The sequence below is a fragment of the Cyprinodon tularosa genome, unplaced genomic scaffold (genome assembly GCF_016077235.1).
Source record: "Cyprinodon tularosa strain WSP-4 unplaced genomic scaffold, ASM1607723v1 ctg556, whole genome shotgun sequence".
NCBI lineage: Eukaryota > Metazoa > Chordata > Actinopteri > Cyprinodontiformes > Cyprinodontidae > Cyprinodon > Cyprinodon tularosa.
In genome coordinates, this window is record NW_024039292.1 from 180,072 (window position 1) to 193,349 (window position 13,278).

The following is a 13,278-nucleotide window of genomic DNA, read 5'->3' on the forward strand; positions in this document are numbered from 1 at the left end:
AATTGGGATACGCTTTGGTTTTGGTGGTTTTTTGCTTCCAAAAAACAAAGAAAAGAAAGAAACAGACACGAAAAAAAAACAACAGAGAAGAAAATCAAATCTGGCGAGGAAAGAGAAAAATAAACAGGTATTGATTGGAAACTGTTCAGCCTGTGAGACGGAGAGACAGCAGAACGAGCGAGTTTAAAAAGCAAAATTTTGGGATCAACCGCTTTCTGCCGCATGGTAGTTTGTTGAAATGTGTTTTTATAGAGATATAAATCTAGAAGGTCAGACAAAGAGCTGAAGAGACAGTTAGAGAAATGGAAAAATGGGAGAAAAGATGTGACCAGCATGAAGTGGGCGGGATTTTGGTTCTGGAAAAAGGTTTATGGGCCAGATTTTCTCTGTGACGTCACGTTTACACAGTTTCCTTGAATAGCACCTGTGTGCATGGGGGCCGTCTGTCTGTCAGTCCGCAGTTAAAACATAACCAGCAAAAACACGTCTATCAGTTGTTCTCCGCCGACCAGCCGAGGCAGAGCAGGCTTTCCCTCCGCAGAGGCCATCTCTGAGCGCAGGTCTCAGACCCTCAACTCTTAATCATTCTGCCTTTTTTCTTTTGAGAACCGCCGCAACATTTTGAAAACATTTTTTTTATTTTCTTCTTCTTTCTTTCTTTTTTTCCCTGAAAGAAAATTGTTCCTTTTGTGCTCCTGCCGTCGGCCCCCTGCGTGGATGTCCCCAGGTGTCCAATTCAGAAACGGTAAGTGGAAACAATTTCCCCATCAGTGAAATCTTTGCTTTCTGCATCATCTGTAAAGCTACATATTTCATTCACTTCAAATAATGCTTCTCTCATCTCCATCTATTAATCTTGCCCAGTTTCTCTCAGGTTTTCCTGCAAAATCAACTGATGTTTCACTGCTTCATATAAGTTTTAAATGCAACTAGAACAGAAATGATGTTTAAAACTTAAAGAATATCACTTAACTCTCATCATGCATTCTAAAATAATGGCACTTATGTGACATACTTTGCAAAAATATCCCCAAAACTAATGAGCAGACATAAAAACATGCAGACTGAGTCGCATTGGAAGCCCACCTCGCCTTAAATGCTGATCAGAGATGCACCAATCAGGCTTTTCTTGGTCGTTGCCAATTTTTAGGAGGTCTGTCCATCAGATTTAGGTTTTTCTTGCAGTTTTAGTCTTAATAATAATGCTTTTCCTGTTTCCTGACAAGGATGGTAGTTCTGCACCTAACAGAAAATAAAAGATTATCCCATTTTCTCTATCAAAGCATGCGTTCCTAGATTAATTCGATTTATACTTTGTTTCAAAGGACTAAGATACACACTGCCACCTGTTTTTGTCTTTGATAGATCAATTATGGGAAGAATTGGCTGATTCTGATCACCGGCTGATTGATCGGTTGATCTCTAGTGTGGAAAAAGTCAAAAAGACCCCATCGAATGCAAAAATCTGAAGATTATCTGATCAGGTGGTGGATTGTGACACAAATGTCCGTATTTAACTGTTAAAGCAGTTCGTATCAGACTCTAAACTTCTGCACCGGCCGTAGTAACACCTGTTGTTATGCCTCGGCTCCTCCACTGGTTCATGTTTCCAGTGAAGGCATCACTGACTTTAGACGCCGATGACTTTAATCCTGTTTCCAGCAGATACGTTCAGAAAAGGAAATGTTCATTTGGACATTTTAAAGGGTGGTTGAAGGTGATCCGTTTGGGAACGGCTCCTTCCGATGACCGAGCGATGCGAGCTGCTGGTGAAGGAAGGAAAAAAATAAGCCCTAAGCAGCTTCTTTTGGGAAAATCCAATCATCCAAACCAAAAGAAACTCCACATTCACAAGAAATTTCACATTTCAAACCTCAAACGTGACTTAATTCATAGAAGTTATCTGAAAAAGCTTTAAGATTTGACGGTAGATGATGGGTTTATCTCTCACTCTGTACCATCAGGGTTCATCAAGCTGCTGTGTTCTCTGTGTTCCAGCTTTCAGGGCCACCGTCGGCGGCACGCTTTGGATAACCCTGATGCACGTCATCCTTCCTTCAGGACAGAGTCCTCCCCTTAGACACTGAATCTAACATTTAAAACTCATTCTTAATGCTGCCGGTTTGAAGAATGAAAAGCGGTGGGTGGAAAACCCCCGTTGATTTGTTTCTGAAAGGTTTGGCTGGTTTAATCTAAGGGAGGACAAGGAGAAGGCCGCTCAGGACTGCCAGTTCTGCCGCGGCCTTCAGGAGGAGGAGGAGAGCCGCCGCCAAGGTTTACCCAAACGCTGCCCTGTCCTCAAGGCTTGAGCTGCCTTAAGGAGTCAGATGGGTTTGATGGGTCCGGAGTGGCGTGGAAGACTAGTGATTTTGTTGTTTTGTTGTTCGACAGACAACAAGTCATTGTCTCCCTCCCTGCTTTGAGACACGAGCTCAATGAAACCTGTCTGCTCTTCCTCGACTCGATCCATTCTGTTTGTGAAGAGCGTTTTTACATCATACTGATGAAGTTCTGCAGCAAAATGAAATGCTTACCCTTTATAGGAAAGGTTGCATTTATTTATTTATTTTTAAATGTTTAAATCTATCCTGGTAGCTGTATTTTATATCCATTAACTCCTTACAGAGCTGCTTCCAACATTTTAGAGAGTAGATTTCTGCTTTTCAGCGTTCTGCAACAATTAAGTTCTGTTTTTCTCATTTATAAGGTTAATTATTCCCGTATCTGTTAGTTCATCTGATTATCAAACAGGACTCAGCTCTTGATTATTTTCTGTGTGGAGCGACGAGTGACAGAGCGGCTGATAAGCAACAGGTCAGAGGTGATGCAGATACTGGTGTTTACTGCACTGAGCGGATCGGATCAGATCCAGACATTTTCAGTTCATCTTTATCTCTTGACATTTTTCACTGTTTTAGAAGTGAATTTTAACACAAAGCAGAAAAAACAACTCTTAAGTTTTTAATCCCTTTTATTGATGGAGTTGAAATGAAACAGTAAAACTTAACAGTCGGCAGTGTTTAGCGTTCAGAGTAGATTCTGAGTCCGTTTTTTTTGTTGGGGTGGATGTTCACTGAGGTGGCATCAGGGCCTTGGACTGCTCCATCACCTGCTGCAGAAACTTCTCCATCATGTCAGTCAGGGGCTTCACCTGAGCCTGCAGGTTTTCGGTCAGGGGCTGGACCTGAGAGTTGAGGTCGTCCGTCAGGGGCCGGACGTGCTCCTCGATGTTGGAGATGAACGGCTTGACCTGCTCCTGCAGCTTGGCGGCCTCAGCCTGGACCTTCTCCACCAGAGGCTGGATCCTGGCCCTGCTGCCCTCCATGTAGGTCCTACAGCGAAGGGACAGAGAAAGAAATCTGTGAAAGCTGCAAAAAAGAAACATTCACCTACAAAGATGACGGCCTGTGCTTTAATATTTGATTCTTTGGGTGTGTAAAAAACTTCTGTGCTACAGATTTTATTTTATAAAGACAAAAAAGTTCAATAAAGTCAACTTTGTAAAGTAGAAAAAATGTCTCTCCTTGGATTTTAAGACAGTTTATAGATTTTTAGAACACGGAGTCTTAAAGTATTCACACCCTTTGATATTTCTCAATGTAAAACTAAAGTTCTGACCAGACATAGTTTCTAAATGCAAAAGTGGAAAACAAACTTTTTCATCTTTTTTTTAACAAAATAAAATTGAAATAAGTTTAATAAGTTTTATTTTTATTCATGAGCAACTTCAACGCAATTTCGCTACAATACAATTTACATTAAACAGGAGTAAGATGCTGAATCTAACCCCAGCCCTCTAGGAGGCGCTACAGTAGGGAAGAGAGTCGCAGCTACACTGCAAAAATGATCTCAAAATAAGTAAAAATGTCTTGAATGAAGTGTATTTACCCTTATTTTGAGTAGGAAAATAAGATGATCTGCCAATGGAATTAATTTTTTTATTCTTAAAATAAGATATTTAGATAAAATGCACTTGTGTTTTCTTATTTTAAATGTAAATTGTCTTGTTCCATTGGCGAAATGTTTCTTTTACCTCCTCAATTCATGAAAAAATGCACTTATTTTAAGAAAAAAATGACTTATCTAGATTTTGATTTTTTCCAGTGTAGAAAGCAGATCTATAGATCTGAATAGAAAGGAAAGACTCAATGGACTCTGGACAACAAGCTTTTAAGTTTGGAAAAAATAATAAAATCTGGAGACCTCTAATTTCCTGGAAAAGGAAAATATAAAATTTGCAATATTTTTTGATAAATAATGTCAAATTAGATTTTTTTTCTTAATCATTCAGCCCTAATTTTTAGGAAATCTCCAGTCTTTTGCATTGCTGTATTTTAGGGTTACAAGCTGATATATTTAGACTATAAATCGCTGACTTTTTATTTGATTTAAAAAGATTTAAATCGTATAATTTTTATCTTTCTCTTCACAATTATTCCCTTGTTATCAGGTGTTATCAGATGAAAGGGTTTTAAAGGCACCAAAAGAGAATTAATCAGATGGCTGGTCGTTGAATTTAACAAAGGAAACAATCTCTAAGATGAAGCAGATTTAAATGATAACTGGCTAAATGAACCTTAGCGTAGAAACTAAAGGCTCTTACTGGGCAGTGTTGGTCATCTCCAGAGCCTTCATCTTCTCCACCATGTCCTGGGTGGCGGTGGTGATGCTGGCGGACATGTCCTTCAGGAGCTGGGTGAGCCGCTCCACCTCGGTCTGGACCTCACGTTTCACCAGTGCCCTGGCCTCAGAGCCTTTAAAATTTAAAAATAAAAAGTTTAAATCCACATTGCTTCATTTGAACCAAGTTAAAATGAACTTTAGCTCTAAGACTGACACAGTTTTCAGAAATAGGACTAAAGCCATAAAACCAGTTAATTGTGATTTATCAATTATTAAAAAAATAACATATATATATAAATATATATATCTTGTGTGTTTTAGATGTCTATCAGATGTTAGATTAAGTAAAGCTTATCAATTTTAACAAACCTAATTAGCAATACAAAGCGTCTAAAGAATAAACAATATTTTCAAACTCAATATGTTGATTAATTTATTGACTCAGATATATCAAAAAAAAATTATAAATAGAGCTAAAAACATATATCAGTGTACAACAATTAATTTGTTTAATTACTTTAGTTCTTAGGTATGGCGCTAATTAGCGACACTAGCATCTAAAGAAAAACATTTTTTTATCAAACTTGAAATGTTTATCATCTTATTGATAATTAAGTGATCAAAAAAACATTAATATAGTCAAAACATATAATACAATCATTACTTTCTTTTTCTTTATCATCTTAAAGGAATAGTACACCCAAAACATGATTAGCCTTCATTTTCTACTCACCTCCATGCTGAACAACACTCTGGAGTACTTTTTTGATATCTCAAATGCATCTGGAGATCTGGGAGGCTTCTTGCTGTCTGCTGACATTCAAATAATGGAGGTCCATGGCGCCCGAGACAGAAAGGTCCATAAAAGTCCACAAAAACGTGTCAATATTCCTCCATACTGCTCGTCCAATGTAATCCAAGTGTCCTGAGTGGGTAGCATCCAGAATTTACTCGAAACGAAGTCATTTAGAATGTTTTTAGAGCATAAACAGTAGTGTATAGGATTTCCTAATAGCGCCCCCATGCGCGCTCACGATTCTACGGAAGCCGGCAGACCAAACCGGAAGAAAGTGCGCATTCAGCGTCTGGTCTGCCGATAATGCAAGCGTAGAAGAAGAAATGTGCTGTTTACCTGTGCAAAGAAAGAAACAACGAAAGAAAAATGTCTGAGGACTTCAGTGTTGAGGAAGAGCATGAGTTCTTTGCCGAGCTGAATGCGCTGGTTTGGTCTGCCGGCTTCCGTAGAATCGTGAGCGCGCATGGGGGCGCTATTAGGAAATCCTATACACTACTGTTTATGCTCTAAAAACATTCTAAATGACTTCGTTTCGAGTAAATTCTGGACGCTACCCACTCAGGACACTTGGATTACATTGGACGAGCAGTATGGAGGAATATTGACACGTTTTTGTGGACTTTTATGGACCTTTCTGTCTCGGGCGCCATGGACCTCCATTATTTGAATGTCAGCAGACAGCAAGAAGCCTCCCAGATCTCCAGATGCATTTGAGATATCAAAAAAGTACTCCAGAGTGTTGTTCAGCATGGAGGTGAGTAGAAAATGAAGGCTAATCATGTTTTGGGTGTACTATTCCTTTAACATTTTGGTATGAAGCTAATTAGCGACACAAGGTACCTAAGGAATAAACAACATTTTCAAACTTAGTATTTTAATCATTTTTATTGACTCAGTTAATCTCAAACAAAAAGTATAAATGGAGCTAAAAACATAAATCAGTGTACAACAATTAATTTGTTTAATCATTGTAGTGCTTAGGTATGATGCTAATTAGCGACACGAGGCTGTAAGGAATAAACAATATTTTCAAACTCAATATGTTTATTATTTTATTGCTGCAGCTAAAGGTCAAACAAAATTTATAAATGGAACTAAAAACAAATATGTGTAAAACAATTAATTTAATTTAACTTAACCATTCAACTTAATTTGTTTAATAATCGTAGTGCATGGGTATGATGCTAATTAGCTAAACTAGCATCTAAGGGGGCAAAAATTGTCATTTTCAAACTTAATACATTTATCATCTTGTTGAATATTTAATTATCGAATAAAGCATAAAAAGAGTCCAAACATAATATTATACAATGTTTACTTTTTTTCTATTCATCATCTTAGCATTTTGGTTTGAAGCTAATTAGCAACAGAAGGCATCTAAGGAATAAACTATATTTTCAAACTCAATATGTTGATTAATTTATTGCTGCAGCTAAAGGTCAAACAAAATGTATAAATGGAACTAAAAACAAATCTGTGTAAAACAATTAATTTAATTTAACTTAACCATTCAACTTAATTTGTTTAATAACTGTAGTGCATACTGTAGGTATGATGCTAATTAGCGAAACTAGCATCTAAGGGGGCAAAAATTATCATTTTCAAACTTAATACATTTATCATCTTGTTGATTATTTAATTATCGAATAAAGCATAAATAGAGTCCAAACATATTATTATACAATGTTTACTTTTTTGTGTTCATCATCTTAGCATTTTGGTTTGAAGCTAATTAGCAACAGAAGGCATCTAAGGAATAAACAATATTTTCAAACTCAATATGTTGATTTATTTATCGCTGCAGCTAAAGGTCAAACAAAATTTATAAATGGAACTAAAAACAAATATGTGTAAAACAATTAATTTAATTTAACTTATCCATTCAACTTAATTTGTTTAATAATTGTAGTGCATACTGTAGGTATGATGCTAATTAGCGAAACTAGCATCTAAGGGGGCAAAAATTCTCAGTTTCAAACTTAATACATTTATCATCTTGTTGATTATTTAATTATGGAATAAAGCATAAATAGAGTCCAAACATAATATTATACAATGTTTACTTTTTTCTATTCATCATCTTAGCATTTTGGTTTGAAGCTAATTAGCAACAGAAGGCATCTAAGGAATAAACTACATTTTCAAACTCAATATGTTGATTTTTTTTACTGATGCTGCAACTGATATAAATAAGACGTGTACACTGCAAAAACAATCTAGAAAGAAGTAAAAGATTCTTAAATTAAATATATTTAACCTTATTTTTAATAGGTAAATCGGATGATTTGCCAATGGAATGATTATTTTACTCTTTTAATAAGAAAATTAGATAATATTCATTTGAAATAAGACAATACAATTACTTGTAAAGTGTCTCACTTGTCTCCTAAATTCAAGAAAAAATCCCCTTATTTTAAGAAAAAACTACTTATTGAGTTTTCTTTTTTGCAGTGTAAACAGAGTCAAAAGCATAGAGTATTGTACAACAATTACTTTCTTTATCATCATAGAATTTCAAACAGAGCTAATTGGTTGGTCACCTCAGTGCACAACCCTAGAGGCTACAACACATTTTTAATCACTCTTGCAATTTTTCAAAATAAAAGACTTTGCTGTAGTTTCCAATGAGATGCTATACAGTTTTTGCAATAAAAATATAATTCCAGGAAAGTCTATTTAAATGTTGGTGATTTTAACATCAAATTCAGCCAAACATTTAAAAATACTTCACTTCATATTTAAATGAAGAGGTTTTTATTTTTTTTAAAAGAGCATATCTCATAAATCTGTATGAGTTTCAATTTCTATCATTTATCCATGGTGATTTCAGTAATATTCTAAACATAATTATTACAATCATTTTAATTAATTATTAGATTCAGTTTTTCAAATACATGTATATATTTAACAACTTATACAATATTACTCAAACTATACAAATTACTAACTCAATTTCCTGGTGACGCTAATAAGCTTCAAACTCAAAATCAAAAATAGCTTTCAGAATTCATATGAAATATAAAAAAGATCAATTTCCATGCATTTAGTTCTTGTTTTTTGTGCAACCTTTATCATATTCTGAAAATTTCTTGCATCTTTAGCCAAACTCCACATGGTCTGATGATAGGCTTTCTTCACTGCTGTTACAAAGATCATGTTTATTTCACACAGACAGTGACTAAATGATATCAAAGCACATCTAAGATCTTTGTTTATTCATAGATCCTGTGATTTTTAACTGTTTCTTCTGTGTTTTATTTTTTATTTTTTACTGATTTTATGTAAAGCACTTTGAATTGCCCTGTTGCTGAAATGTGCTATACAAATAAAGCTACCTTGTGTGGATTTAAACTGGCACAGGTATGAAACCAATTAGCCTTACCTATACTTAAGGGTATATAGATTAATTCACTTTGCTGAAATAATTACCTACTTACAACAGTAATTCAGATAAAAAACACAAAAAATATATAAAAGTTTTCAATTTAGGATGGAAAAGCTTGTATTTTATGACTTTTACATTAAAAAACGTGTATTTTATGTGTTTTTTCTAGATTTTTATACAATTTATTTAAATGTGTGCAATAAAGCCATTTTTTTAAGGATTCTTAAAATTTCAAGTCATTTAGTTTTTTCTATCTAGAAATGTTGATTTACTGAAAGAATTTCTTTTTAGATTATTCAATAAAAATCATTGGCTGATTATTACTACATGCTTAACTCATCCTATGTTGATTTTAATCAATAAAAACCATTGCTTGATTAATTGATTCCTGAAATAATCAATAGCTGCAGCCCTATTTAGTAGACAGTTGTTGATTTTTAAAAAGTTCTTCTCTTTAAATAAAGCTTACCGTGGGCAACAGCCAGCACAACAAGAAGAGTGGCGACAAGGGAGAACTTCATGGCTGCAGAAGACGAAAAAAAGCCTGAAAAAAGGAAAACAATCAGGTCTCTACACACAGAACAACACCTTATCTTCAGCTCCTCATGAAATACGCTTTGGTCTATTATTATCCTGCTGAAAGTCTTGAAAAACAAGGCGAAGGAGACTCACCTTAACTCCTGGAGTTCTTGGACTTGATGGTGCCCTCCTCTCAGAATGTCAGAGGCTTTTATAGCGGCGTAGGATGAGTTAATCATGGTTACTCAGAATGTAATCACTTCCAGGGAGAAGATGTGGCATTGAAAGGTCAGAGCGAGCACTGTGCAGGACTGAACCTTGATGTTTGACACTGTCCGTGACAACACGGATACAAAGTCCGCTCTCTGTGATACCAGCTGGAGACAGAGGGACAATAAATTCTTCACCATGGGTTCAAAGCTCCAGCCTGGGAACACAGGAGATGCCTGATTGGATCATTTCACCTTTTATGGCTGATTCTGTTTTGGTTTCCAGTTATTTTAGATTGCGCTTTAACTCCATCTGCAAAAGCAGAGCATTTGAAGATCATAATTTCAAATTTAAAGCAGATCAGTTTGATTTCAAACACATCAAGCCCAGCCCAGCTGTTCCTGAAATGCCTGATATTCATAATAGGATTCAAGGTTATTATAGATTTTGTCTATTAAAGATTTATTTGAACTGCAGAGGTCTAAGTCGAAATTGCAGCTAATGATTACAATTAGCAAATAAATCCTCTCTATTTTTGGAGAAAAGGTCCCAGATGCACCTCAACCAAACATCAGCTAACAGCTGGCATCATGTCTGACTTTAAGCACATTTGCACCAAGATCAGGTCATCATGAACAGAACTTCACTACTGGCAGCCTAGTGGTTAGGGCATAGGCCTTGTAATCGTGAGGTTGTTAGTTCGAAACCCACTCCCACAGACTGCCACTCTGGGTCTCTGATCAAGACCCTTAGCCCCAATTGCTCCCTGGGTGCTGCACAGTGGCAGGTCACCGCTAACCTGACTCCGCCAGATGGATTTGCTCCGCATATCCATCTGGAAACCGTCCGTTGCAGTAATTTTGGGAAGGGGCGAAAATACTGGTTAGCTGATTGGCCTATGTTGGTGATAGACGGGCCAAATAAACCAATCAGATCAACGAAGCATATGACGTACTAACAGAGTGACGACGAAGAGGAGCCAATTGATAGATCAAACTCTTGCCGAAACCAGTCGGGAGAAGAGCAAAAACATCTTTTCCTCTGAGAAAAGCCTCCAGAGCAGTGTTTTGCTCTTCTTTCAGTGAAGAAATACTCTGTAATTCCGATAAAACTTGCTCGATAGCCACGCTAATGCTAGTTTCATCGGCTGAAGCCGCCATGTTCTTTAGACTGAACTGTCGCGCTTCTCGTTGCGTCACACCTCAACCCGCCTCAAAGCCAACGCTGATTGGACGTTCGTTTGGTGAACGGCTCCAAATTTTCTTCAACGGAGAGTCTCCAGACTGATTAGCGAGTGAAACCTTGAAAGCTCGCGAGATCAGGATGGTCTCACGAGGCTAGGTCACTGCTCCCCAAAGGGGATGAGTTAAATGCAGAGAGTTAATTTCTCCATTGTGAGATCAATAAAGTTCAATTTAAATTTATTATTTAGTTCTAAACCAGGTTAAAGGCATTCAGGATAGTTCATTCAGACAGTTTGTTCTTTAATTTGAAACTGAAAATGAAAGAAATCAAAAAACATTATAATCCCAGCGACCAGCAGCTCTGCCATGACCCAGCTCTGAGCCACACAGCTGCTTTCAACTCTCCAAGCAGTGGAAGGTCTGAACTGACTGTGACTAACTGAATGTGCTCTCTTCATGCTTTGACATGGGAGCTGGCTCTGTGATCATCTGCCTGGCTATGTTTCCTGGACGGGGCCGCCTGTGGAGCTGGCTGATACTTGCCTTTTGTATCTATGCTTATTTTTCTATGTCTAGTTCTGTCTCCTTGAACCCCAGTCGGCCTCGGCAGATGGCTGCTCACACTGAGCCTGGTTCTGCTGGAGGTTTCTTCTTGTTAAAAGCGAGTTTTTCCTCTCCACTGTCGCTACAAGCATGCTTAGAGTGAGGGATTGCTGAAGAGTCAATGAGTCAATGAAATCAGCGGGTTTTCCTTAGATAGAAAACTTTGAATCAATCTGACTGGATGATCTGGTTGAACTGTAAAGTACCTTGAAATGACGTGTTTTGAATTGGGGCGATAGAAATAAACTTAATTAAATTGAATTGAAATGTTGATTAAAATCATCCAGTGTGAAGGCTTCATGTCTTATAAAAATAATAATAATAACTGAATCCAAAACGAGTTTTTATTTACATTTTCAAATTTATTTACGTGCAGTGTAAAGCGTGATACATGACATATATCTGTTTTTGAAGCAAAAAACATATATATATATATATTAATATTAAGATTAATGTTAACTAATGAATATTTGTGTTATAATACTCTATTTTATTTCTATATATAGATTGATATATATATAGATATTGAAAAAGAAGTGATATATGTAAAAAAGAGACAAAAAAAAATAGAAGTGTGTTTTTTTTCCTTCAATCTTTGTTTCAAACTAAACAAACATCTGAATGTCCGCTCACCTGGGATCTGTGGATCATTTAAGAGTATTTTAAGTTGCAGCCAGAATTTTGGATTTGAGGGGATTATTTTCCCCAAAAAAAACTCTTTGCAAGCAGCTCTTCTAGCAGTGACTCAGCCGACATCATGCTGCCACCACCGTGCTTGGGCAGTGGCTGCAGCAATTTCCACTTATAACTGTTCACTACTTATTTTGAGAATATATCTCACCTCGAAAGCTCTTAGCAACTGCAAATCTTCTTCTTCTTCTTAAAGAGCAAAGAGTCTTTAAGAAGAAGAAGGATGCAGCTGCTGAATCCAAGAGCAAACAAGTCTGCTCTTGTTTTGTAAATCAACTTAAATACAATTTTTAAAAAGGATTTTTGCTCAGACTGTAGGACTATGCTTTTTGCAGTGAAGTGAAAAAGGCCTCGGCCGCGTCAGAATGAAAATCAACTGTAAACCTCTGCAAAATATGTACTAACAATAAATCTGTTTTTATCTAAATGAGTGAATTTCCACTTGATTTGAGAAGCTAAGTAAGAATATAAAAACACCAAGTGCATAATGTTTAAGAGTTTATTTTTTAGGAGGAAAATACCTCATATTAGGGCAAACACACCTATTTTAAGACACTTTAGATCGGTTTTTGCTGCTCAGCATCAATTAGAGGAGAGGTATACAAAAAAAACTCAGAGAAGTAAGGCGAAGGTAAAATATATTTATTCATATTATTACAGAACAAAAAGAATATAAATATATTTAAAAGTTGAGCTGATTTTTTTATGCTTTGTACGGTGATGTCAGATGCCGTTCTGCAGGATCAAAGGTCATTTCAAGAAAAAAAGCAGCTCAGCACCCCATGACAAACTCAGCTCCCATTTAATCCCTTTTATCAGCAGTTACCCAACAATCTGTAGCAGCTCCTGATAAACTCGTCACACATCATCATTCATCTGATCGGCTCGTTTGTCTTCACGTCTCTCTGATTATTTCTGCATGTCTTTAAGCTTCTTAGTAAAAAAAAATATTCTTCTATTTTTTTACATTTTCACAGCAGTATGCAAGGTTGGACATTCATAGCATCGCTATGGCAACCTGCATTTCTCTCTGCTTTTTGAAGTCTTTATATTGTGCGGCGCTCCTTCAGGAACAATAAGAGTAATAAAAGCACCACAAAGAAAATCTCTGCCTGAGTCATTTCTGAAGCTGCGTTTGGCTCCGTGAGGCAGCGGCAGGAGAAGGCTGCTTTTTTCCAGTCCTAAAAATCATTTCTTTAACTCTTTTATTTTAGCAATGATCCAGCAGATGTGTTCATCATAACGTAACCCACCGAGAATCAGATCCT

General features: G+C 36.5%; 1 protein-coding gene and 1 long non-coding RNA gene across 2 annotated transcripts; one reads left to right on the plus strand and one right to left on the minus strand.

Annotated features, from left to right (window-relative positions):
* Positions 1–447: 447 nt before the first annotated feature.
* LOC119796672 lies at positions 448–3,507 on the plus strand. The gene is made up of 2 exons (XR_005282503.1): positions 448–745; positions 1,999–3,507. It is a non-coding gene; the product is annotated as an uncharacterized LOC119796672 (long non-coding RNA).
* afp4 (antifreeze protein type IV) lies at positions 2,954–9,556 on the minus strand. Its single transcript, XM_038305322.1, has 4 exons — positions 9,477–9,556; positions 9,274–9,348; positions 4,604–4,754; positions 2,954–3,332 (listed from the first exon to the last, which is right to left on the minus strand). Exons 2-4 carry the CDS (start codon positions 9,323–9,325, stop codon positions 3,071–3,073), a joined length of 465 nt encoding a protein of 154 aa, XP_038161250.1. The 5' UTR covers positions 9,326–9,348; positions 9,477–9,556; the 3' UTR covers positions 2,954–3,070.
* Between the last annotated feature and the right edge of the window lie 3,722 nt (positions 9,557–13,278).

Coding starts and splice junctions, on each gene's coding strand:
- afp4 (XM_038305322.1), bottom strand. CDS start 9,325: ATGAAGTTCTCCCTTGTCGCCACTCTTCTTGTTGTGCTGGCTGTTGCC. Junction 4,755..9,273: donor TGTGCTGGCTGTTGCCCACG/GTAAGCTTTATT, acceptor TAAATTTTAAAG/GCTCTGAGGCCAGGGCACTG. Junction 3,333..4,603: donor GAGATGACCAACACTGCCCA/GTAAGAGCCTTT, acceptor CCTTCGCTGTAG/GACCTACATGGAGGGCAGCA.